This window comes from Paecilomyces variotii (genome assembly GCF_004022145.1).
Source record: "Paecilomyces variotii strain CBS 101075 chromosome Unknown C8Q69scaffold_12, whole genome shotgun sequence".
Lineage (NCBI taxonomy): Eukaryota > Fungi > Ascomycota > Eurotiomycetes > Eurotiales > Thermoascaceae > Paecilomyces > Paecilomyces variotii.
In genome coordinates, this window is record NW_021167151.1 from 258675 (window position 1) to 283743 (window position 25069).

At 49.9% G+C, this 25069-nt stretch overlaps 4 protein-coding genes and 2 non-coding genes across 6 annotated transcripts; 1 reads left to right on the plus strand and 5 right to left on the minus strand.

Moving 5' to 3' along the window:
- Positions 1 to 1049: 1049 nt before the first annotated feature.
- Positions 1050 to 3071, minus strand: C8Q69DRAFT_84333 (immunogenic protein). Its single transcript, XM_028634098.1, has 4 exons — positions 2733 to 3071; positions 2468 to 2666; positions 1965 to 2412; positions 1050 to 1913 (listed from the first exon to the last, which is right to left on the minus strand). Exons 1-4 carry the CDS (start codon positions 2975 to 2977, stop codon positions 1246 to 1248), a joined length of 1560 nt encoding a protein of 519 aa, XP_028482268.1. The 5' UTR covers positions 2978 to 3071; the 3' UTR covers positions 1050 to 1245.
- Positions 3072 to 9039: 5968 nt separating this feature from the next.
- C8Q69DRAFT_84459 (sulfate transporter family protein) lies at positions 9040 to 12545 on the minus strand. The gene is made up of 4 exons (XM_028634099.1): positions 10908 to 12545; positions 10653 to 10852; positions 10367 to 10600; positions 9040 to 10317 (listed from the first exon to the last, which is right to left on the minus strand). The coding sequence occupies exons 1-4, from the start codon at positions 12358 to 12360 to the stop codon at positions 9136 to 9138; spliced, it is 3069 nt and encodes a 1022-aa protein (XP_028482269.1). The 5' UTR covers positions 12361 to 12545; the 3' UTR covers positions 9040 to 9135.
- Positions 12546 to 13875: 1330 nt separating this feature from the next.
- C8Q69DRAFT_447304 (PSF1 domain protein) lies at positions 13876 to 14879 on the minus strand (the record flags this gene model as incomplete). Its single annotated transcript, XM_028629195.1, has 4 exons — positions 13876 to 13969; positions 14031 to 14521; positions 14614 to 14642; positions 14849 to 14879. 4 exons carry the CDS (start codon positions 14877 to 14879, stop codon positions 13876 to 13878), a joined length of 645 nt encoding a protein of 214 aa, XP_028482270.1.
- Positions 14858 to 14947, plus strand: C8Q69DRAFT_t118. Its single transcript has one exon. It is a non-coding gene; the product is annotated as a tRNA-Asp (tRNA).
- A 322-nt stretch (positions 14948 to 15269) lies between these two features.
- Positions 15270 to 17328, minus strand: C8Q69DRAFT_84492 (hypothetical protein). The gene is made up of 3 exons (XM_028634100.1): positions 16878 to 17328; positions 16750 to 16821; positions 15270 to 16693 (listed from the first exon to the last, which is right to left on the minus strand). Exons 1-3 carry the CDS (start codon positions 17082 to 17084, stop codon positions 15410 to 15412), a joined length of 1563 nt encoding a protein of 520 aa, XP_028482271.1. The 5' UTR covers positions 17085 to 17328; the 3' UTR covers positions 15270 to 15409.
- A 7627-nt stretch (positions 17329 to 24955) lies between these two features.
- Positions 24956 to 25046, minus strand: C8Q69DRAFT_t126. Its single transcript has one exon. It is a non-coding gene; the product is annotated as a tRNA-Tyr (tRNA).
- Between the last annotated feature and the right edge of the window lie 23 nt (positions 25047 to 25069).

The following is a 25069-nucleotide window of genomic DNA, read 5'->3' on the forward strand; positions in this document are numbered from 1 at the left end:
AAAATCCCTCGTTGAGGTTTCTTTCTCGCGTGGATATATATGTCTATATACAGTTAACCCCACCCTACCCCAAACATAGTTAACTAAGTAGTTACTAGTAGTACTATATACTCTATTTATTCTATCTATCTAGACTTCAATTAACTCGTACCCATGCGATCTCCAACAACAAACCCCCGACTTTTCATCCGAGACTACATCTATCTATCTATCTGACAAACTAACTAGTTCGCGTTTTAGAAGGATCAACTTAGTTTAATTATGGGGTTCATTATCAAAAGTGGAATATGTATTAATTACGAGCCAAAAGCCCTTCGCCTACATAGAAGTTATGCGTTATGTGAGAACCGTGTGACCATAGCAGCATAGCTGGAACTTTCGACTATGTATATCCGTAATTATCTGACTTATGAGCAATTGCTAGGTTGGGATCACTATTAATGTTGCGTGCGGTGCGGAAGATACGTGTGTAAGATATGGCTCAGCAGTACAGAGTATACGTGCATGTCGCGGCTAAATTTAATGCATGTTGGAAGTCCTGTCTCGATCTTCAGGTGTACATACAAATACGCTTAAATCTACCGATTATCACTCATAGATAACTCAATGGTATTTCCTTATTAGGTATTAGGTACGAGGCTGTGCTGCATACATGGGTCGTGGTGACGACCGGTATCGTCTTCCATCATACTCGAAAGAATGGTAGACATGCAACACCGAACACACCCTCAACGGGTATCAAGATAAGCGCAGCCAAACAATAGGAAATCGAAAACGCAACAAGTGGTATCAATCTAGTCGGGTCGCGCACAACGTGAACACACGGTTCGGGTATCGTTGCGGAGTCAGACATAAAGAGCGAGAGCAGCCACACAAGCCACCACACACGTTAACGAAAGACGACTTGTCGCTGTTTTTTTGATAAAGAGAAAGGAGATAATATGGGTATCGTTGACATCCGCCACCTGGCACGTCCTTCAATGGCACATTATCAAGGTACAGCGCGAGAGAACACCAAAAAAAGAACGGGAGCGGTAGATTATTAAAAAAGCGAGTTTGAAGAATTGGAGGGGGTGGGGTTTTCCATCTGAAATCCTGCAGAGAACGATTTTTGCTTTTTTTTTTGTATGAAGATTCTCATGGAGCGACGTCAGTCATCAGGGCTGTAGAGATGCCAGAACGAGACGTATACCGCTGGTCCCACCACTTCTCAAACTCGACGACGCTCGTCCTGGTGGGAACCCTTCACGCGGCGGCCTGGATAGGAGCAGTGGTGGTGGCGACGTTGGCAGCAGCGGGAGCGTCAGCAACAGCCTCCTTCTCCTTCTCCTCCTCCTTGGCGGCCTCCTCAGCGGGCTTCTCCTCGGCGGGAGCGTCCTTGCTGATGGGCTCGGGCTTGTCCTCACCCTCGGGGATGGTCTCAGGCTCAGCGGGAGCGGCCTCCTTGTCCTTGCCGGACTTCACGGCCTTGCTGGGCTTGCGGAACAGACCACCAAGCTTGTTCTTGGGCTTGGCCTCGCCCTCGGAGTCCGAGGCCTCACCCTTCTTCGCATTCTTGCCGAAGGTGCCGAAGAAAGAGGTGCGGCGCTTGTCCTTGGGGGTGGTAGCCTCAGCGGTGGCCTCAGCAGCCGGGGCGGACTCGTCCTTCTTGGCAGCCTCACCCTCGGCGGGAGCCTCAGTCTCACCCTCAGCGGGCTTGTTGGCCTCCTCGACGGGGTTCTCCAGCTGAGGAGCGGTGCTGGAGACAGCAGTGGTCTCCTCAGTGCCGTTGGCCTCCTTCTCAGACTTCTCGGTGGTCGGGCTGGTGACCTTCTGGAAGAAGTTGCCGAAGATGGAGGTGCGCTTGTTCTTCGCAGGAGCCTCAGCCTTCTTCTCTTCCTTCTTGTCCTCGGTAGCCTCAGCAGCAGCAGGAGCTTAGGAAATGTTAGCTAGAGTTCTTTAGATGCCCAGTCGGATCGACTTACCCTCAGCAGGAGTCTCAGTGGCAGCGGAAGCCTCGGTGGTCTCAGCGGCGGGCTCAGCGGGCTTGGCCTCCTCAGCCTTGTCCTCCTTCTTCTCCTCCTTCTTCTCCTCAGCAGTCTCCTCCTTCTTGTTCAGGAAGGCACCGAAGATGCTGGCGCGCTTACGGGACTGGGAGCGGCTCTTGGTAGCCTTGTCCTCGTCAGCGGGGGCGGACTCGTCCTTCTTTGTGGCCTCAGGCTCAGCGCCCTTGTTCAGCTTCTCCAGCTCGGCCTTGTAGCCCTCGCTGGAGGTGATGGCCTCCTTCTCAGCCTTGGCCTCAGTGGCCTTGGCCTCGACGGCGGCGATCCAGCTGTCACGCTCTTCCGCAGAGGCGGCCTGGAAAGTGTGCTTCTGGCCGTTGGCCTTGATGATGAACTCAGAAGAGCCCTCCTTGGAGACGGTGACGTCGGCCTGTGCAGTCGTTAGTTTTGTGTTGTCTTCCTCCTGCATTCTCATCTAAGCTTACCAGAGAGAGGATACCGGCGGGGGTGGCCTTGTCCTCAGCGCGCTTGGCGAAGAACAGCAGACCCTTGCCAGACTGGCTGGCCCAGGCGGCGAGGGGGTGAGCGACGGAAGCCTTCTCGGTCTGGAGGTACTGGGAGAGAGACTTGACCTCGACGGGCTCCTCGCTGAAGTAGAAGTAGCGCTTGACGAAGCGAAGGCTCCTATTGTCATGATTAGCATCTTGGATGTTCCTGCTGGTCGAACCCTGTCTGAGGAGGATGACTCACTTGACGAGACCGGGAGCCTTGTATCCCAGCACACCGTCCGTCGCGGGGGTGACCTCCTTCTTGGCCTCCTCCTCCTTGGGGGCCTCCTCAGTGCTCTCCGCAGCGGGAGCAGCCTCAGTGGCCTCCGCGGGGGTCTCCTGGGGAGCTTCAGCAGCGGGAGTCTCCGTCGCAGGAGCCTCAGCAGGAGTCTCAGTGGCGGGGGCGGCCGCGGGGGTTTCCTCAACAGGCTTCTGGGTGTCCGACATGGTGAATTACAGGTGGTGGGGAGATTAGAATTTCAGTTAAGAAATTAATAAAAAAGCCGGTAATAAAGGTGTAGAAACGGGGGCGCGAGATCTGGGGTATCAGGGGTATCTCAACAAGCAAAAACAAAGGGGGAGCTTTCAGAGACGAAGAGCTCGGGTATCACAAGGGGACGCGCAGCAACCGGCTGATGGTCGAGAAGGAACCTGGGAATGGAACGGAGAGAGAGAAGAGAGAGGGAGAGAAAAGAGAAGCAAAAGAGAAAAAACGGGAGGGAGAGGCCAGAAAAAGTATCGGGGTTGTTGGTAAGGGGAGAGGGGGGGGGTCGGACGGGAGTGAGCACAGGACCAGGAGGGCAGGGAGCAGCAGGACGCTAGACGGTCTAGAGACGCTCTAGAGAGCGCCGGCGGGGACGTCGAGGGGCGGTCTAGTGGGTGGACAATCTCCCTTTTCCAGCTGTTGTTTCGCTCAGGAGGCCGACCACGCAGCACAGCAGAACACAATTTACCATACTGTATCTATGGTACAAAGGGATCTGGAGAATAATAGTGAGTTAGTTAACTAACTAACTAACTAACTAGTTAGTCAGGCTGGCTCGAGTAGCCTCCGTGCGCGACCCAAGGGGGCTCGACCCGTGCGGTGGAGTTGGTCGCCCAGGAACGGGCCCGTTTTGCGGTGACGGTACGTTGTAAATTCAACGACAATCGACCTGCGAGTCTTGGGCGTCTATCTAGTTACTAACAATCTACGTCTATTATGATTATTATCGATTCTTATTGGATTGACGCTCTTGTCTTGTCTGTTTCATGTGGAATGGCAGAACAACCAGTGACCCGTTGGCAGCACGGGCGCCGTGTTCGTCGACCTGAGACTCGTGCTATCACTGTATCATCACTCTAACTAGCTACACCATTGCGATACCAATCACTACTAGATTATAGATATTCCTACGACTCCAGCAAAAAAAAAAGGGTCGTGTCTGACCCTTAGTTTGCTGCCGCCACGCAGACCTGACAGGTCTTCTCCTCCTGATCGGCCGCCGGTGCTGCACGCTGCACAACGGTCGCCCAGTCGGATCTGGAGAGCATCACGATACAGACGCGATCCCGCATGCTGAATGGGCCAGCACCATCAACAGGGCTCTCCACTGGCAGCACAAGAATGGGAATTCTTCTGGAATCTAAGCCCTCTCCATGGAGTCCATGCTGGTTTCCACCCGTCCAAGAGTTGAAGTTGCATCTGTCTCCGCTGCTTGGGTTGACCCGTGGGGGAGTCTCTGACTCGAGCATCGCGACACGCAAGAAGAAGTATCTAGTAAGTACTCCGTAGAGCATGTAAGTAAAATACCATACTGACTGCTTCAGCCTTCGACACACCTTTCACGGTGGCGTCTGTCCCTCCACCAGGGATCATCGGACCAGCGTCGAGCACAATAATACATTGATCAATACGAAAGAATCTTTGCCCATCAAGCCATCTCGCTTCTCCCTTCTCCCTTGTCTTGTCGTGACGAGCGAATCGTGGCCCGTCGGGCGCATGACCGTTTCAAACTGCGAAGTTAGCGGGCCAGTGGTGGGATCCACTTGGTCTGCTTTCTTTTTTCTCTCCGGTCAGAAGCTCAACCCTGCAGCAAGCACGCGATGGGAGAAGAAGAAGAAAGAAGAGGAAGAGGAAGAAGTTGAACACACCTTTACTGCTCGCGTGCCGGATCTCATCGATGATGAGATTGCACGGGATTGCTTACTGTAGATAGATAACTCTCCTCGAGGAGATCTATGGTATAGTATGCAGCACAACCCTGAGAATTACTGGTTCCAAGTTACTCTAGTCTAGATATAGGAAACAGAAGCTATTCGTTAGTTAGCTACTTAATTATCACGGTTCACCACCACTCTCTCTGGCCACATCCAAGTGCAATAATTGCTGCTTTCTGTCTCTCTCTCTCTCTCTCTCTCTCCTGCAAATTATCTATCGAGTGCGAGACGCGGCTGCTGCCCAGCAGGGTGGAGTCCTGCTCCGTCCCCCGTGGCCATCGGGCGATCCTTTCATGTCGTTTCCCAGTTTCATATCAAGCACATCGGGATCACTTCAACACCGTCCAGATTGGCGCCGTCGACCACCCCACCGGAAACCGCCATGCTATCGTCTCATGTCTCAAGCAAGGTGAAACGGTGCATCGCAGGGCCAGCCCTACCGCGTCCCCTAGAGCAGGTACCAGCGTTAATAACATGGCTGGTCTTAGTTATATGTTACTACTAACTAACCTCTTATTGGTAATATTGGCAATAATTAATAACTAACTACTATCAACACCAGCGACCAGACAGCATGATACTACTGTTTGCCCTGCCCGATCGAAATAATGCTTCTGCTGCGACTAGACTATCTAACTATCTATCTAGTGTGGCAGCAGCCAAGCATCTCGACTTGCCGTGCTGGCATCGAGAACGTGCGATGCCCCCCTTTCTTTCGGGATGGGTTGACAGCCCACGACGCCGATCCACTGATCTCACCCCCCTTTCGCCTTCTTCCGGTAAGGCTCGCTTCCTGACTAAACAACCTTGGGGGAGCTCTCTGCCAATCCGTCCTCGCGTCGCCAGCCGATCCCAGGTCTATCGTGAGCTTGCTTTGCTTTCCTCACCACCACCATTTTTGATAAATAATCAAAAACCCCGTCCTTAGTGAAACGACCGTAACTAACCCTCTTTCAGCATGGACGCTTCCAACCGAGTTAGATGGTCGCACAAACAAGAAAAGAAAAGAGGAAGAAGGAAAAAAAAGATGAGAAAAGCAGAAACCGGAATGGAACACCGCCAGGAGGGTGGGTTTCGGTCCCTGAGTCAAGACAAGCTTGTCCAGGATGTTTCGCGGAGCTCTTCCAGGCGCGCGTAGATCCAGTCGATCCGTGGTCACTGGTGGATAGCGCCGTGACATCGTGGCTGGCCGGATTACTCAGTGTCAGACTCTCAGAGGCTCAGAGCTCTTCGCTCTGAGTCGTTATTTACGCTACATACGGAGCACTAGCTACGTATCTATCTAATATGCTGATCCTGAATAATTATTGTCTGCGATCAAATCACACTCGGTCAATCCGCGTCGTGATGACTCTCCCAGTTGCAAATTATTAACTACTTATTATTTATCTACGTAATATTCCCTTACTATATTATGATACTCCACTGGAGCTCCGCGGTCGGCCAACGGAATCATTCTTGGCGCCCGCAGCCCGAAAAGGCAGGCAGAGGAAACTTTCCGTAGTCTTTCCCGAACGAGTGGACTTTTTTGCGCCGCAATTCGGCCGTCTAGGAGGCAAAATATTAGGTACCAATACCATACTTAGCAGGTCATCGTTTCCTGATCACCGGGATTCTGCTTCCCGCCCATCTGGACAGAGTTCTCGGCGGGAATTTGGAAAGCCCATGATGCGCGGGGCAGTATAGCAAGATCGCAAGATGCGACTACTACTACTCCGTATCTACCCCTAGAATAATAATTCCCCGGTTCTAGCTATTCCATATGATCCGATCCCACATTGAATGGCCATCTTCCAGTCCCGACTGGCTGACCAGACAGTCAGGCATACGAAACAATAACGTGGCATCACTCAATAATAATAATAATAATCAATAAATTGTCTCTCGGACTTTTCCTCGCCGCCCTCCCTTGCAGAGTCTCGATTCTGGACCATTGCCCCTGCGGAGCCTTGCTTAAAGACCGTTTATTATCCCGCCATGGCGCTTATGATGGATTCAATGGTCTTGCTGGATCTGACTATTATTCAGATGGCTTTTCCATCACACTGGAATTGAATCAGAGTTCACACTGGTCTTTCTTTTTGAGTTTCCTATATTCATCCATTATTCCCCTTGCCGTGGGACATGTCACCCTGCACGTGAGAACAGCTGACCTCGTCGCGAACACGAGAGATGAACCTATACCTATCTATCTTTAGAAGATGGCGCAAACCCCGAAAGGAAAGACTGGCAGATCCGGGAAATTCTCCGGTGAAGATACCATATCCACGTCCCAAGGGAAAAAAAAAAACAATCATTTATCGGGAGAAGGCCACACCCATCCCATGAACCCCCCCCCCCCTCCCACGGTCTTTGCGTTTATAAGGCGCGGATTATTTATCCAATAGAAACCTCTCCCGCGTCACCAGAAGATCGTCCCATGCTTATCTATCTACATACTTCGCTCACGAGATCGAGTAGATTCACACACACCCCTCACCTACCATCAAATCAACAAGCAGTATACTATAGTACGAGCCTCAGCCTCAATCAGTCCAGTGTACCATAGCCCGCTGCTCGCGTGAGCGAACCCCCATATTGCGCATACCTACGGTAAGGGTCCTGGTTACTCGCTGTTATCTTTTTCTGTACGGTAGCACCCCTCACTCCACGAGTATTAAGAACGCCCTGACATCATCACGTCTAGTCCAAGACTGATATCTATGGTATGGTATGGCATGGTACTCTAGTTACATACCTACCTACGGTGATAATGGAGTGGTCGTCTGACCATACCATACATAGATAGATGCCCTCTCTACAAATTATCGATTCTGTTCGGTTCGGGTTGAACTTACTTGGTTACGCCTCATGGAATGTGGCGAACACATGACCATGAAGTAAAAAAAAAGAAAAGGTACTACATACGTACTCAAAACTCAAAAGAAACTTTACTTACTTACTTACTCACTAGAAAAAAACTCCCTTAGTTAATGAGAGTAAGGTGCCAGTTTAGTAATAGTAATAGTAATATACCACTGACAGAGGAGTATCTAACCATCTAACTAACTATTCATAGCGCTCTAGTCAAGTATCTAGTTACTCTATCCATATCCATGGAAGGATAGACGAGTACTGTATGTATGTACATATGCTAGGCGGGGCATCCCAGATCCCCACGTGAACCTCACATACCACATGCCACACCACACCACACCACACCACGCCACGCTATGCCATGCCATGCCATGCCACACTCCACCTGGATCTGGATCTGGATCTGGATCTAAATCCCAATTCCACGAGATAGACAAGCAGCCGATCGATCCGCGTGTATGGTATCAGATTCTTCCGATCGGAATGCATGAACAAGACAAGACAAGAAAAAGCATGCTAGATTGGATTAGATCGTATTAGGCTAGATTCTATCGGATAGATTGACTAGTTATGTATTTGACGTACCATATATGCGTTGATTATGGCATGCGTAACTTGTGCCGGTCTGCCGTTTGTGCCGTGTTATTCTAGGTATAGTATAGTAGAGTAAAGTGTAGTGACTTGATTACTTACTCTGTATACGTAGAAATGGAAATGGAAATACTATTGCTAATTACTATTCCTATTATTAATTAGTGGTATTGCTATTATTGTTCAATAACAGAGACAAAAAAGAAGAAGAAGAACAGAAAGGATGATATACGCTATTCATTTACTATACAGTACATATTACTGGTATGACTTAACCCGTAAGCTAATATTAATATGAAAAAAAAAAGGAGATTAGACCCGTCATTGACTTTAAATTTATAGAAAGACGGATCGGTAGAGGTTGGTAGGTAAGTAATACATACAGATTCAATGAATGGAGAGGTTTCTTTGGACGGGAGGAATATGCGGTATACGGTGTAGGAGAGAATGAAGCGCGGGTTGCATTGCGATGAGATATGGGTAGTTACCTAACTATGGTTATACATACTGAAGTTGATGCATTGTTGGATGGTAGCTCAATAATATACCTGATCCTGTCCAGCGCTGTCCAGCGCTGTTTTACGAGTTCGCATTGTGTACGATGGACTTGGATAAATTTACATACGATTACTAGATTGGATGACTCATTCTGTAGATTTCCTCATTTCTCAGGAAGAATCGAAGCAGGGCTCCAGTTGAATTTTTCTTCTCGGACAACAGAAGATAACAACCGCTCTTATATAGCAAAACGTAGCAAGTACAGTTGATTTCAATCGCTCAAAATACCACCCGCCTGAAATGGTTCTAGTCGCTATGTAGCAATGCATCGCTGGAAAAGAAACATAACACCAATAAGATAGAACGCGAGCAAAACCATCTTGCTCATCCGGCCATAGTGAGAACGTATCTATCATGCTAATGTCAGTATCAAGTACTCCAACAACCAGACTCAAGTCAACTTACGCTGTGATGCTCTCCATCCGCTCGGCTGTCAGCTTCAAACTGACTCTCAACAGCTCCTGTGCGATCTGCGGCTCGCGTTCCCGCAGTTCCTCCCACTTCTCCGCGCTCAGGCACCATGCAGTGCAGTCTTGCTCCGCTGTCACAGTGGCCGTCCGCTGTGTCTCGCTGAAGAAAGGCAGCTCTCCACAAGGTCGTCCTGCCACTATGAGTTCGAAATACTGGCCCTGCGGCATATGATACTCCGCACGGAGCATGCCAGACTCCAGAAGGTAGAAGTTCCTGGGCGCGTCGCCTTCATGGAACAGGACAGTTCCGGCCGGGTAGAACTCCTGCACAAAGTACGTGGTGGCAGGAAACCAGAAGTCTTCGTTCTGGGTCGTCATACCCTGGAAGGTCTGCAGGAGCAACGGCAGGGGCTGTCGGAAGGTGGACCACTTCGGCAGAACGGCCATAACAGCTTCGTCTTCGCGCAGAGTCGTTGTCGCTACCTGGTGGAGATAGCGCCGCCGCGGAGAGCTGAACAACGTATCAGCCGACAACGGAGCGCTATGTGCCTTGGGGACCTCGAGGTATTGCGTCGGTTGCTGCGGAATCTCAGATAACGCCTCCTTGCGGCTGTAGAACACCTTGAGGTAATCGTTTTCGCAGAACTCCAGCGCCGAGTTCAGATCCTCGAATATCTCCACACCAGCCTCCTCCTCGAAGAGCCCGACATTTTGCAGACTTCTTCCCACTTCACCTCCAACATTTATCCCCGATATGATGGTCTGGACGTTCCTCTTTCGAAGAATTCTGTTGATGCGCGTGAACGCTTCCGCGGCCGAGAAGTCCAGTCCGTAGACCCGGGAAAGATCGAGCACCAGGAACCGTATTGGACGCCGTGAGAATGCTTCCTCTTCTATAAGCCCTCGAGTCGTGTTCTCGACCTTGACGATGGTTCCGAAAAACAGGAATCCAGCCAGCTTGATAATAAGCGTTTGCTGTCCGGCTTCCTTTAGGTACCGTTGCTGGATAGGATGCCGTCTGACGGTTGAGCCAGCAACTGCGCCAGAGTAGGTCGCTCTGATGGCAGATTTGCGTGACGTCTGGACGACGAAGTTGACACACGCGAGGATTATGCCCACGAGGATACCCGCAACGAAATCCCAGGCACCCATTGTGACGACGATGATCACCACCTATAAGCGTCAGCATGCCGCAATCACAGACAGCAGATAAAAAACATACCGTCAGATACTCCAGTCTGTGCAATTTGCCCCACGTATCGATCAGCGCCTCCTCCATCAGTTCGATGCCCAGCAAGAAAATGAGAGCACCGACAACCATGATGGGTATGAATCCGATGATGACCGGTCCCACAATGAGAATACCTCCCGTAGCTACAGCCAGGAGTATGCCTGCTAGACGCGAGCTACCGCCGCTATCAATAAACAGGAGGCTGTTCGTGTAGACGAGATAGTTCTATTGCCGGTCAATACAAATCTACAACGAATGAACAAATCAGACAACGTACCTGTATGCTGCCCGCAAATCCAGAAAGGGCGTTCGTAACTCCATGAGCAATAAGCTCTCTGTCGACGTTCAAATTGTCTTCACCAGTCGAGATGCCCAAAGCCGGAACATTGATGGGAACGTGAAGCACACCGAAGAACGTCAGCGCAAACATGGCGGGAATAGTATCAACAAGAGCAGGCCAATTGACGGTGGAGAAGTCTGTTAACAAGTGTTAGCAGAACTCAGCCTATGTTCCGTCCCAAGTTGCACTCACCATAGAGCGTATAGAAATGGTACCACGGATTATTCGACGAAGGGGCATCAAATACCCATCCATTCTCTCGCAAAGTGCTCAAAGGAATCTTGGCGATAGAAATTACCACGTAAAATAGACCCGCAACCGCAATGAAGTAGCCACCAACAAGGAAGTTCGACTTGATAAAACGTTTCAGAACAAGAAGGAAAACTGCAAGCAACAAGGGTATCGTCCAAAGGAAAATTGTATCAAACTGAAAAAGCTTGTGCAAAGTCTCAAGATTATATTCGAGCGAGCCCGGCAGTCGACCTGAGACCTCGACACCTGTAGCCACCAAGAACCAGCCAACACCACCAATACAGCCTATAAGGATATGACGAGGGAAGAATCCAATAAGAGACCCGAGCTTGCAGGCACCCATGAGGAAAAATACAATGCCTGTCAAGACGGAGCTCATTGAGAAAGACAGAATAGTAGTTGCCAGAACGGACTTTGGATTATCCTCGCCCACTCTGTTCAGGATCATGAAGGCCATTTTGTGGAAAAATGGAACGACTTCAATCATCTCGCTCCCCACACCGCCTCTGAAGATGGAGCCGCCACTGGAAAACACCAATTGTGCAATTATAGTACTGACATAGAACATGGAGATGCCATCAGAACCAAGATCTGCAAATATCGGTTCGCCCAGCGGAAAGAGAATCATGCCGTAGGACAAAGCATCCAGGACGTTGAGAAGAAGTCCCAGGAACACAGCGGGAAGCAGGCTAACCGGCCGAACCACGCCCTCTTTCCATATCGTTCGTCTATTCCAAGACTTCGGATTCAGAACGAATCTCCGGAACTGCTCACCCTTCGAATGGGCCAGAGTGAATATATTCTCTTTCCTTCTTATCGCTGGGCCCTGGTTTTCAATGTCACCTATAGAGCCATAACCCTGTTGTTGATTCGACGATCTTGATGGCTTCCTAATCAGCGATGTCTGCTCGTTATCTGATAGCTCCGACTCGTCCGTCACTGTAAGGGCCGGTCTCGGGGTCAACTGCCCTTCACCATCCTCCTGGCTGCCAGTGTCATTGGGAGGGGAATTGCGTATCAATTCCGTCAATGCTGACGAACTGGGCTGGCGAGAGGGAGCAACCTGCGTCGATGGCAGTTGCGGGATCTCCTTTAAAATCTCTGTTGCGGAACTGTTCGCCTCCGACATTACCTCCGGATCATGTTGGTCTGGCTGCATGACATCCAGAATGGGCGGGATATCGGATATTTTTGGAAGCGACGTGCCGCTCAGTGCTGATTCCGCATCTGACAATGCTAACGAGGCCAGTTCAGCTGTCTGTTCCCGAACACCTTGAGAGGAATACTGGGCGGGGTCTGTTCGATTGCTTGTCAGTACGTAGATCTGCCTCAAATCCACCCCGTCTTTTGCCCGCGAAAGATTGTGTCCGGAGGGGCATACCTTGGGAGCCATGGAATAATGACCGATGGTAGAAAGATCGAGCGGGAGTCCGCAGACTGGTACCTGTGTACGAAGTCTCAGGTCTAAACGAACCGGAGGCTGCGTTATTAGGAAGATTCGCTTGGCCTCCAACAGCTACAGCAGCCTCTGAGCTGTTCTGGGCCCCCTCCTCCGCCATCGAAGGCTGTTCATGGCGTGACAGCGCCGAAGCACGGGAGTCACTCCGGCCGCGAGAGGTGAAAACACCCATGTCGATGCAGCTCAGGACCCCAGAGGCCTGTGTCGCAGCCGATGCAGCCGGACGGCCAGTCTCACGCGGAAATTTGCTGTGGTAGATCTCTGGCCGTGCGGACAAGTTCGAAGATCCTGGTGTATCGATAAGGATGACGCAAAGACAGGAACAGATCGAACAAGTGGCATTGCTCTGCGATGGAGGAAGAAGGACACGGAGTGATCAGAGCAGACGATGCAATGGCTCAGATACAGATAAGGTACGGCCCAGACGACTAATTGCTATCTCCAAAGAAAACCGGCCAAAGTCAATCATAGGACAAGCGCTTTAGTCTATCGCGGTGGAACTGCCAGGCATTCCGTCAGAGCCGCAGGCGCCCCTCTAGCTCGCGTGCTCTCCCGTGGTTATGCTGCTCAAGCGAGCTCAACAATGGGTTTTTGCGAGAGAACAAGAGCGCCCTGATCACTTAGCAAAAGAATAACTGAATAAAAAATTTCTCAGCTTGCTCGGGCCAAGGTACTTACTGCCTGCACCAGCAACGTGCATTGACATCGCCAGGCGAATTCTCGCGGAGCTAACGGGCATTTTACCGACCTAAGGTTGACTGGCCTCGATCCTTTATTCCTCCAAGTGTACCCCTCCTATCTAGCAGCTACGCTAGCAAAGGAGAACTGTCCGCGAACCAGATTCTACGAAGCCTCGAAGCTTGACAAACGATGCAAGCTGCCGCTTCATGGCAAATTATCCGACGAAGATCCTCCTCGAAGCCAGCAGATCTATAGCTGAAGAACGAACCGTCTCACGGCCGGGCTCACATATGAGGCCAAGATTGTCTCAGCGTTTTATGGTTGAAGTTAATTCTGCATAGCATATCGTCTAGACCCGAAGGAACATTTTAGCATATTTTATGGCCCACCTGGTTCAGGTTGTTGCTCTGCAAATCGTATAAGAGTACAATTCACTTTTTCCTTGATCCCTGCTGCCCTCCCGCCTGGACGTGATGTGCTGTGCTGTCTTACGAGTGTGGAAATGGTACGAGGACGAGGGAGGAGGACAAAGAATAAGCCGAGTTCACATGTCACTGTCATCATGATCATGTCGAATTCATATGCACTAGAGGAACATGACATGAGCTAATACTGGCCCTCTGGAGATTAGTTAAAGCAGGCAAAAAACATGCCTAAGCGTCATTGTGCCTCTGTAGTATATACACATCAATGTTTGGGTATCTTGACAAAACTCCCCAACTCCGTTTTATTTGCCCGGGGACGAGCCATCATGATCTCAAGCCAACATTAGCTCAGTCGTTGGAGGAACCCTTGCGCGATCAATCGTTCTACATCGCCCTGTCGCACATAGAATTGACTATTCTTGGTCAAATTGATAGCCCTATAGCGGCAATATCGGTCAGCATGGAGATCCCCACGAGTCGATCAACAACGCAACATACCCGTATTCTGTCTGGATCTCTCCTGCGTCCTTGAGAACACGCACATCGATAAACAGATCCTTCGGGGGCTCCAAGCTGCCCGTTAAATCGATATCGGTCCATTGACCCTTATATGCAGCAAGTAGATCACTATATTGTCGGAAGTATTCCTCCTCTTCCGGGCTGAGAGAGCTCTGACCACCACTTTGCGAGCTCATCGGGCCCTCCTCAGACTCCACGGGCTGCTGTTGCTCGAGCACGTCAATGCCGTTCCAACACATCTCCTCAAGCTTTTCCGTACGGACTCGATGGTAGGCGAGCAGACAGCGTTTGTTGCGCCGCATGCAGAGGTGATCGACGAGCAGTGCACATGCAATCGCTGGTTCCGCGGAGGGATTGAACGACCCCTCGAAGGGGGCCAGTGTGCGCGCGTTGTCCTTCTCTAGATCACGAACCTCACGAGCTACCGCCCGTACCATCTCGGTCTGATACGGAGGTAGATGGGCGAGGGACTGGGTTCGTTTCGCATGTTGGACCTGCCAGTCGTGGATAAATCGCGTCAGTGCTCAGCTCCGGCTTCAGGATCGGCCGGTCATGTACGTACCAATTTGTTCCCGATGTCACCGTACATATCTGCGGTATTCCAGAGTGGCTTTCGAGTAAAAATGTCAGAGACGTGGTGATCGAAGTTAAGTAATGTCGATAAGCGAAAGCAATCAGCTTAGGTATGGAGGCTATCCCGCTTAATCGGTACGCGCAGCGGGACGTGGCCGTGTATCACAGAAGAGCGCTTGGCGCATGCTTTGTCCCTTATTCTATCAATATCGCGCGCAACTAACCAATAAGCGTCTTCGATGGTCTAACGGTCATGATTTCCGCTTGTCACCCTCGAAAGGGAATAAGCGCGGGAGACCGGGGTTCGACTCCCCGTCGGAGAGTTTATTTTTTGCTTTTTTATTTTCGTTCCCCCCGGTGTATATACGCATCACTTGATTCTTCCTGTTTCCTCCCTCTCCCTGGAAGATATCTACTGCACATCTACATCGTCTATTATCTTGTCAAACCTGCTTATGGATCATATTCGACAGTCTTCTTTTTTGTAATGCAAATGCCTACGTGAGCTTATTATCGTACATACATAAGAGCACCCAAGAGCCGCTAGCCGTGTAAAGGCCTCAGAAAGCAGCGATCAAACAGAAGGAAACCAAACAGATTCTTGGAACAAAATGCAACATCAACCACTTAAACGCCCAAATGGACTCTCTCAAACTCCAGAATCCCCCCACCTGACTTTGCATTTCCCAACATGCCACCGGAATCCCGAAGTTCGAATGAGGACATACAGATCATGACATTCGTCAGTCACAAAAGACTCATAACGAAAGATGCATCACACCAGATTAGGTATCGATCCACTGGTCAAAGTCCTTGCCGACTTCACCGATGTTGGAGCCGTGACTAAGGTCCCAGATTTCGTGTCCATCTGGGAGGGCCTGCACAGATGGGTGGTAAGGGGCGTCGACAGTGTATTGCTGCTGTGGATTCGAGGTCACTCCCGTACTGAGAGGGAAATAACCATTGGCGCCACTATCGGCCTGCCAGAGAGTATACTGCGAGCAGTTGTAGGCTCCATTGCCACCCTCTGTTCCCCTGATGCCGTTGTCGAAGGCTAGCAACTGAGGATCCAGCTGACTGTCATCGGACTGGCCAGGCGTCGTGACGTTGGAGGGCGGCTGGAGTAGCTCATGATGCACAGCTCCCGGAAGACCCGAGAGCATGGTCGATGGGCTGTACTGGAACCCTGGAAGTCCCATCTTGCGGAATCGAACGTCTTCAACGTTAGGACCCATCATGCTTGGGTGAACGGACGGCTGCAGGTAGTGCATGTGCTCCGGAGGTGAAAGGATGCCGGCAATAGGTCGACCGGGGTTATTCATCTGCCACGAAGACCGGTTGGAGCCAGTGGGCCGAAGTGAGTCTCTATCATACGGAGTCGAACCGCGGCTGTAGCTGCTGTCGCAATCACCACTCCTTGCCCGCTTCCGTCCTTGCATCGAGTGAAGATCATAATCTGGATCACCAAGATCGCTAGGCTCTCTCTCCTCTAGAAAACGCTTCTTCTTGGGCGGCGTCTGGTTCTTGTTCGGTGTGAATTTGTACCCTGGATGAGCCTTCTGATGGTTGTCCCTCTCCAGCACTGCGAAAAGCTCGAACTTCTCTCTGACCTCTGGCGGCTCTAGAGGCCAGCTTTGACCAGATACTCTGGAAACCACTTGATGGTTGTTCTGCGAACACCACTCTTTGGTCCTGTCTGCGTATGCAGAGCGGTAGAGCATGAAGGAGTTCATTGGTCTCCCGATCCTCCCAGCTTTCTGGGCCTCCTTGTGACGCACATCGGCAGGTCGGTTCACCCAGGCCTCCATGTCTTTGACTGGAATGTGTGTGAGATGCGCTGTTAGCTGGCTCAACGGGGCAGATATGACTGGGCTAGAGCTTTTGTCTGGCTTTTCCTGCTTAGGTCGACGTCTTGTCCTAGGTGGCCTGATGACTCTTGGTTTGTCGCTTACAGTCTTCCTAATAGGAAGAGGGGATCCAAGAGACGCGGTTGACCTTTCGCTCCTTGCCATAATGCCTTCATCGGCAGCTGGAGGAGGTGTGGTCATCTGGACTGGCCGCACAAAAGCCTATCGATAAATGTTAGTTGCACAGCTCGATTCACATATACTGAGGTGAGTCTTACTGGATCGTGCATTGTCAACATCTGTGAACAGTTGTTCGACACATGGTAGCCGTTAAAAGAATCGTATCCATCCTTATCTCGTTAGCACTTTGTTTTGATCTCTGCAATAACAAGTCATCTCCACTTACGAACGCAGCTGTACCGTCTGGATGAAACATCATACCATGTGCAGGTATTTCAGGGTGCATCACCTGGTTGCCAAAATGTTCATTGTGGCCATATGTATGCTGCTGAAGGATTGCACAAGGTCCTAGCTGACTTTGAGTGAACTGCTCACTGTGCGTCGATTGCTGTGGCGACGGAGGAAGCCCGCCATTGATAGTTCCTGTGACCATCACGTTCGATGTCTAGGCTTGCAACAGGAGTGTGTGAGAAAATAGAGGACTCTGCCCTTCGCAACTCTATCGATCGTCCAGACCCGCTTTATGGGAAGGCACTGGAAAATTGAGTGGCGGGGCTCGATTGACAATAGAGCTTTGCTCAATGATGACAATGTGAATGAATGGGGTATTGGTGTGTTGTGTGTTATTGTCCTTTTTCTATTCAGCTGGTCGTCCGGGGCAATAGAACCTGATGGCTGATTCCGAAAAGGAAGACACCGATGCGTATGAACACCGTTTCTCGAGTGGCTTGCAATTGAAAATAAGCCAGAGGAAGATACCGATTCGGTTTCTCCCTTCTGAAAGATGATCGTCCCGTCCTCAATCAACCAAAAAGCGAAGTTAGGAAACGGAGATTGCGCGGACCGTTGTCGACTTCCCAACATAGGTCTGCAGCTATCAACAAGGAACTGTCCCTTGATATATCCAAAGACTGATCTGCAGAAGATATGTAAGAGAGAAGATATCAGAAGAGATATTAAAGGGATATCGCACTGCTTATGACCAAAATAATGCGGGGACTGAATCTAGATCCGGATGTAGGAAGATACCGAAAACTGGATCCGGGGGCGACCTGGCGGCGGCAGTGCGATCAGGCAGTGCCAGCAATCAGGCTCTTGGTGTCCAAATGCAGGTACTGGCGGGGAGATGTCTCATGGAACTCTTTGTCATGAGATTGGCGACTGTATGCCAGAACCCCAACGCTGAAGGTTAAGCTTTCAAATGGATGAAGGCTCTTTGTACTAGTCAACAGATTGCTATACTGGGAACGCGACAAGGACGGTTCTTCAGCTTCAGATGCTACAGTTTTGGCTGCTTGCGGCGGTGGACGTTCCCTGATATAGTTCACTGGACAGCAGTTGACCCGGTCAGGAGACGATGAGAAGCGATCTGAAGCCCCACAGAATGGCTACTGCCCCGTATGAAAAGAAGATCGGACGGTTGGGAAAAAGGTACAAGTTGATGTGTGTCGAAATGATATGCACCAGACTCCTATTTACCTACTTTTATGCAGTTGCCACGAGTAGTCCGTGGTTGTGTCCAGCCCAGGCAGGCGATGCTTGGCTCACTCTAACCCAACAGTGCTGATCCAAAAGGATTGGACCATAATTGAAGAGAGGGGTGCCATAGGGCGATGCCTTCTGGGATGCAAACGATAGGTAGCAGTCCGTCAAGACGCCGGTTCTAGCGGCTACGTAGGGTGAACAAACAAGGCCCCATGAGAGAGGCTTCTTGGGGATCTGACTGACCCTGCAAAACATCCCAATCGACCAGCAGGGGAATGCTTGTCGCAGAGGAGAAATATGGATACAATGCAGGAAAGCTCGCAAACGCCCAGGTACATTTCCATGGGACATCTTTGGGAGTGCGACCTGGGATGGGAATGGAGCCGCCAGCAGATCCCCTGTCGACACTAGTTAGTTCACGAACTGGAGCCGTCCGTACTTTTCGCTCTTACTACAATGTATCTAGGCGCCCACCAAATACCGATCTCCTCTCCACTATTACCAGGTGCCATACTATGGGCCCGATCAATACATGCTTAGTTCTACGCGGGCTGGTGAGAATTGAACCTAGATAGATACGAGACAGCACTCAGTCAGGTCCGGTGAAGACAGCATTCATGGGAGCTAGGCCAGCCCGGAGTCGAATTATCCGTCCTGCAGATTATGATGCGAAATATGCTCCCCAGTCCCTGTCAGGAAATATCTTCATTGGTCATTCGAACCGTCTTATTTTTGAGCCCAAGCCACACCGCTGTCGAGTCTTTCCCTTACCTCTTATCCTTCAAGTTCTCTGTCAGCGTCTAGGTTGGTCCTACCATGCCTGCCCTGTCTCTTCAGAAGCGATACGCGGGAAGGGCTCCAGTGAGATCGTGTAGATCTTCATGGTGATATTCTTCCAGGGGAGGCGACATTATGATCTTATCACGTGTGGGCGCTGTCCGTATGCAGCAAATACACACAGAGGTCAGAGAAGCCAGACCGCGGCTAATTCTTCTTAATAGGCTCAAATCGCGAACAGTATCTTTCCCTTACAGTGACCCCAGAGATTACGAGCTATCATGAAAGTGTCCTGATATCGCTGATGATTTCTAGTAGTACCCGTTATTGGTATATGCAGCACTCATGCTCAGGGGTACTGTGGTGGACTCCGTGAAGGAACCAACGTGCGAGGGATGATGCGATCTGCTGCCATTGGCGCGAACACCCCCGGGCTTGTTAGATTTTCCGCGGCTCCATTGGTTTGATTCCTTGTTTATTACCAAATGGTATCGCCATTACTAAGCTCTCTGGTTCTTAGTTAGTGTTGCTGATGGACTGCGCCGCATACAAATATCGGCAGGGATGAGCGGCTGGATTATGGGCCTAAAATGATCGCTCTTCACGATGACGGGCCAGTCGCACGATTTCTTATCTAAAGATATACGTTGGAGAGAGGGGTAAGGGTATCCAATCATTCGGCCGTACTGAATATGGGGCTTGATATGATGCGTGAGAAGCTTACTTGGCGCGAGTTCGAATGCTAACGGCTAAGCCAGGATCTATAAACGGCATGGACCAAGTTAGGAGCATCAATGATCTGCCGGCTCGCAACCTTCAGCAAGGGTCTAGCCTAGTGACTCTTCGGGGTCACATTGGGATTTCTCCGACTGAATGTATGATAGTTAGTTGACGTCTTGGCCAGTATATCATATGGCGGATGATCTACCAACTCCAGACCCTGCTCTTTTGCTATTTTTTCCCTAGCGCCCCTCTAAACGCTGCGGAAGATCATGGACTACCGCAGGGGCTGTATGCCACAGGTACCTCGATCCACTTGGTTCATCATCATTTCAGGATAGTGTTGGAGATATTTTTACATTTGAAAGAGAAAATAATGGCCGGGCCGAGCAGCTGGATGGCTTAACTATAAGCGGCGAAAAAAGCATCAGCTGTTTCAGACTGCTGCTTACCCGGCGCCAGAGAGATATCGTCGAATTGAACTTAATATCCATGACCTCGACAGTGCAATTGAAGTGAGAAATAAATCATCTGCTGGGTACATGGCGGAAGTAAAACGCCACGGGCTTAAGAGGAAGTTCTGGTATGTGGAGAAAATATGGAACTTGCAGCTGCGTGGTAGGGGTCAGTTAACTAGCAGTCCTGGAACCCAAGTCGGAAAGCCGGCTCCTATGAGATTGCAGATCCCCAATCTCAGACGATTTGCACCCCCGGCTGATCCCATCTGGGGGATCACTGTTTCAAGTTCTCCGGAGATCGAACGATCCTTTGTCACCGGTTCGTTTCAGTCCCATAACCAGCCTTGCGATCCGAATCCGAGATGATACTTAATTTAAACTCCGTGATTGCGCACGGGACCGCTCAGGACGGAGTCGAGAACAGGTGATTAGCATTTTGAGAACGACCTGGCTTGGAGGACCACCAGGTGAGTGTCTCTGGCTGTATGGTGCCAAGACGTTTGTGTGATACCTCCAGAAAGGAAAGGGATTACGGAGTATTATTAACTAGAGTACTTCGGCTAAGGGTCATCGGTGGTCCCGCACATGCTGAACGCAGATCAACCGAGTGATCGACCGTAGTGTGGTTCTCCAGATCACGATGTATATCTAGAGTACTATCCACAATGATCCCTTAGGCGAGATCTGATCTACAGGAAAAAGTTGACACCTTCTCTTTCAATGGGCTTGGGGACACATTGGCCGGACTTCAGTCTAGTCACCTCGTATTAACTAATACTTAGGATCACGGCCAGGGACTGTTCTAATTATTTTCGTCGTCGCATAGACCTCGAAGCGAACTAACCATGGTCTAATCTGCACATCTGACTAGGGTGATTTCCACCTTTGGCGAGAACCCCTATACATATTATGCTGAACTATTGTGCCGGCCGGCCCGTCATCAGTGCTCTCTGGACGTCGATATACGCAGCCCTCGAGTGGTACGCAAGGAAGACTACATGTTACTAAATGATATCCCCTATCATAGTAGATATCACTGCAGTGTCACTGTCACGCAAGCTATCACGAACTCCTCTGCGGTTCTCAGACCATGACTGACATGAAAAGCAGTTTAGTGTATGAATTGCCCCGACGCATAGACATGGATGTCAATTTGCACTGAAGGTTGCCTAGAAAAGGGACACACAAGCGCGGAATAATAATCTCTCGCTCTAAGCAAGTCAGTCTACCCCAACAGCGCTAATTTCAGAGCACTTATCAGTGATAGCTCAACGTGGAAATTAACTTTAAATGAGTTAGCCGAGCTCCGCTGTCCGAGCATCAACCGCTGATCAACTCGCGTGGACCCTGTGCGCTAGAACCTGTCAGCACGACTCAACACAGCCTGGGCGATTCTATCCAAAAACCGTCCGAATTTAACCGGATAGGCATCGCGAAGCTCAAAATGTACGTGTTTCTTTCCCCCCTGCAGACGGTGCTAATAGCCTAGAGGCCTTAGTCGTCCTATTATTACTACCTATCTACAGCACTTTTGGAACCCGTTTAACGAGCTGATTAGGATGCAGTCGCTTCTCTCCCCCCAAGCGCTGATCTTGATTCCCGTCTATTGATTATTCGTGATGCAGCACATGCTCGAAAAAAAAAAAAAAAATACACTCAGGATTTGGTGCCATATGAACGCTAGAATACTTCACGTGTCGATCATACCACTCCATCTTTGGGGCTGGTTAAGAACCAACGGTAAATCTATATTTCCTAGTCTGTTTTCCTTGGCGCCGTACCAACGCTTCCCTGCTTATAGTATCCCTGTTGACCAGTGTCCCATTGGTTATATTTGGCCACATGCGCTCGGCCCTCTTGTTTAAGGGACACTGGCAGACGCATCCGTGCGTGAAGACTCACCGATCATGGACAAGGTTAGTCTAGGGAGTACGTCCATGGGGACAAGTTGATAGGTTACTTACTCTCTTCGACGGCGCTTGGATATTGCTTACGCACTGAGAGGACTCAGAGGAGCCATCTCATAGCTCCAGAACATTTAGCGCAGCTCTTGCGAAGCGCGTAACTAATAGTAGATAGCTGAAAAATCGGTATCGACCCCGACGCTGAGATCGAGCAAACCCCTCAGGCAAAAGATGAGCCGAAAGCAGAGCGGCTCGAGCAAGTCTCTGGTGCGGCTTGATACAGGTGGTTAACAAACTCTTGCGTCTCTAAGACGATGATCATCCCGCCATCCGCTTCCTACACGGGATAGACGGGTGCACGCCAGAATAGAAGGTTCAAGTATCCCTGCTGGGATCTAATGATGGCGAGGTCATAGCAAAGCCAGACCCAGAGAGGCACTTCTAGCCATGGAGCTCACAGGGGGGCCGAGGAGCAATGACGTTTGGTGCACGATGCCACTAGGTCTACTCCGTACTATTTTGGAAGGCCTGGTTCGACCTCAGGAACGAACATTTAAGACGAAGCAACAATTGCCCTACCGCACCGTTGGGATAATCAAGGTCCGGCAGGCTGGTTGACTCGGCCTGCGGGAGTGATCGCCGCCTGGTCCGGAATCAGACACGTCAACGTCGGCTTCTTGGGATTGCTGTCTGCCAATCCCCCTCGATCACAGCTGCGGGGTGTGTATTACAGGGAAGGCATGGAAGGGGAGTACAATATCATTCGGAACATCCAAATTTGACAGAGCCCGCTTGTCATGTTGCTTAAGCGCCCCCTTTCGGTGCATGGCGGAAGATCACGCAGCGATGGGCATGAGAAGTGCCAAAAACGACCCTAGCACGGAGTCGTGCTTGTTTCCGGGTAATCCATGTGATGTCCATGCTGTATACGAGAAACGATGGACTCGTGAACGGAGCACTTGGTGAACACTCTACCTACCTACCTCTCTGCGCTCCGGGTAAGTTGCTATGACAAGCGAAGAAATTAATATCAGTTGAGACGCACACACAGTACTTTTGCAAACTTGAGCACCAAAACCAGTATGAAAATGGCCACTCCATCACTACTGACTACCAGATGAGCCCTCTCACTCCCAACGTCAAACCTACAGACTCCGCGCCCAGTTGCAGGTTCAGCAACCATTTGTGGCACCCTCTATATCCCATTTAGGCAGTTCTCGTCCCCCTCCCTATTTCACGCACCAGCGCGCGGGCGGTAACACAATCGAGGCGCGAACCCCGGCCAGTTCCTATTGAAACCGTGCATAAGAGTGGCCAACCGATAGTTACACCGATCTATCATGAAGGGAGAACAAATGCCTGTCCGTTCCATACTTAGCCTGGCGCTTCTCTCGGTAGCCGAGGACAATCACCATTTGGAAGTTCTTTTCTTTGCCTTCTTGTTCTTTTTTAGAACAATCCATTTGTCATTCTCTTATCACGCCGAAGCGGAAGGGGGTATCCCGGGAAGGCATCTCCCAGGGAAAAATTTAAAGTTCTATCACTGGCTTTCCTGTGCGTTTCTCATCGTGGGATTCCAAATATTATTCATTCGTACATTTACATACCCCATACATCCCTGTTGACTTGTACGTTCGAGAATCGCAGTTAGGATGCGGTGAGGGCTCTTTTCTGCAATCTGCGATGCATCGTTCTGAGAAGGACCGTCACACTGTACGTGGTGAACCGTACTTTACAGCTCCGCCTGCTTTCCACTTCGTGAATCAAATCCCTTATCTGCCATCGAACAAGATACGACTGAGAAACCTACGATCTACATCTATCTCTCAGCGTTGGTTGACTGTGCCATGCGTATAGTACAGTACTTTAGTTAGCACATCAGAGTAGTTACGCGCCCAATGAATAAGGCGCGAAGGAGAATCAATCAATCACCAACAGATATAATTCCAAATAAAATGTCATGTACTTCAGGAATATACAGACGTACGTAGATTACCTAACTATCCCCAATAACTAGTTAGTTGGTTATACCCCTCGATTACACAATACATCTAAAACATTCGGAAACCCACCTTAATCCGGAAATAAGGGTCTTCGAACCCCTCCTTATTATCCCTCTCTTACTCGCATAAAATATCATCATGATCACCAAGCGCTAAGTAGACAATATAACACCCCACATATGTTATCTGCAAGTACCCTTCATTCACCACGGCCGAAAGCAAACGGGAAAGCTTTCATAATCGTAACTTTCCCCCGCTCAGACTCAAACTCAAAGAAGTCTCATGCGAGCAGCCGGCTACTCCTAATTTCACTTCCCTTCTCTCAATGGTCAATAATAATCCCTAGTATACGTCACTAGAAGTAGCAGTAGTATAGCTAAGATGCATGGGTCAAACTCGAGCCAGCCAGCCCGTAGCAAACAATCTGCATTGTTCTAGAGCTGCCTCCTTGGGATTAAGGCAAAAAGCTTAGACTTATTGAACGATTAGTTATGTGCAGACTTGAAGGTTTCTGATGTGCAGATCCGTGAAGATAATGATAATGTATTGTATGTACATACATACATACGTACATACGTACAATGTGTATGTATGTATGTGCCCGGTTTCGAGTACGTACGTTATTCCTCGTAGAGAGAAAACATAGAGTAACTATCAAGTCCGATGGATTAACGACTACCCTCCGATACAACTTGATCTCGTAAAGTGAGGGCATCAGAACGATAATATATAATTCTGGATGCTCTCGCTTTCTCGAGGCCTCGATAGTATTATTCTCGAGACTCTATTATTATAGCGCTCGATATCGACCAAAAATATATAACTATTATTTTTCACTCCACCACTAAGAGAATAGAAAAGCTCTACCTTTTTTATTCACTGTACTCATTGAGAATATCAAAATAGATAGATACGAACTGAAGGGGGAAAAAAAAAAAGAAAAAGATATTATCCAACTCCCCCGAGCCGGAATCGAGCCGGCGACCTTTCGGTAACAATGGAAAATCCTATTACAGCCGAACGCCATATCCAACTAGACCATCGGGGGTTTTCGGGATGGCCGATCGGACG

Bases quoted from the DNA above. Each gene is read 5' to 3' on its own strand.
- C8Q69DRAFT_84492 (XM_028634100.1), bottom strand. From the start codon at position 17,084: ATGGTCACAGGAACTATCAATGGCGGGCTTCCTCCGTCGCCACAGCAA. The intron at 16,822-16,877 runs GTAAGTGGAGAT...TAACGAGATAAG, and splicing joins CAGACGGTACAGCTGCGTTC to GATGGATACGATTCTTTTAA. The intron at 16,694-16,749 runs GTAAGACTCACC...ATTTATCGATAG, and splicing joins TGTTGACAATGCACGATCCA to GCTTTTGTGCGGCCAGTCCA.
- C8Q69DRAFT_84459 (XM_028634099.1), bottom strand. From the start codon at position 12,360: ATGGCTCCCAAGGTATGCCCCTCCGGACACAATCTTTCGCGGGCAAAA. The intron at 10,601-10,652 runs GTACGTTGTCTG...GACCGGCAATAG, and splicing joins GATTTGCGGGCAGCATACAG to AACTATCTCGTCTACACGAA. The intron at 10,318-10,366 runs GTATGTTTTTTA...TGACGCTTATAG, and splicing joins ACAGACTGGAGTATCTGACG to GTGGTGATCATCGTCGTCAC.
- C8Q69DRAFT_84333 (XM_028634098.1), bottom strand. From the start codon at position 2,977: ATGTCGGACACCCAGAAGCCTGTTGAGGAAACCCCCGCGGCCGCCCCC. The intron at 2,667-2,732 runs GTGAGTCATCCT...TCATGACAATAG, and splicing joins AAGGCTCCCGGTCTCGTCAA to GAGCCTTCGCTTCGTCAAGC. The intron at 2,413-2,467 runs GTAAGCTTAGAT...ACGACTGCACAG, and splicing joins CCGCCGGTATCCTCTCTCTG to GCCGACGTCACCGTCTCCAA.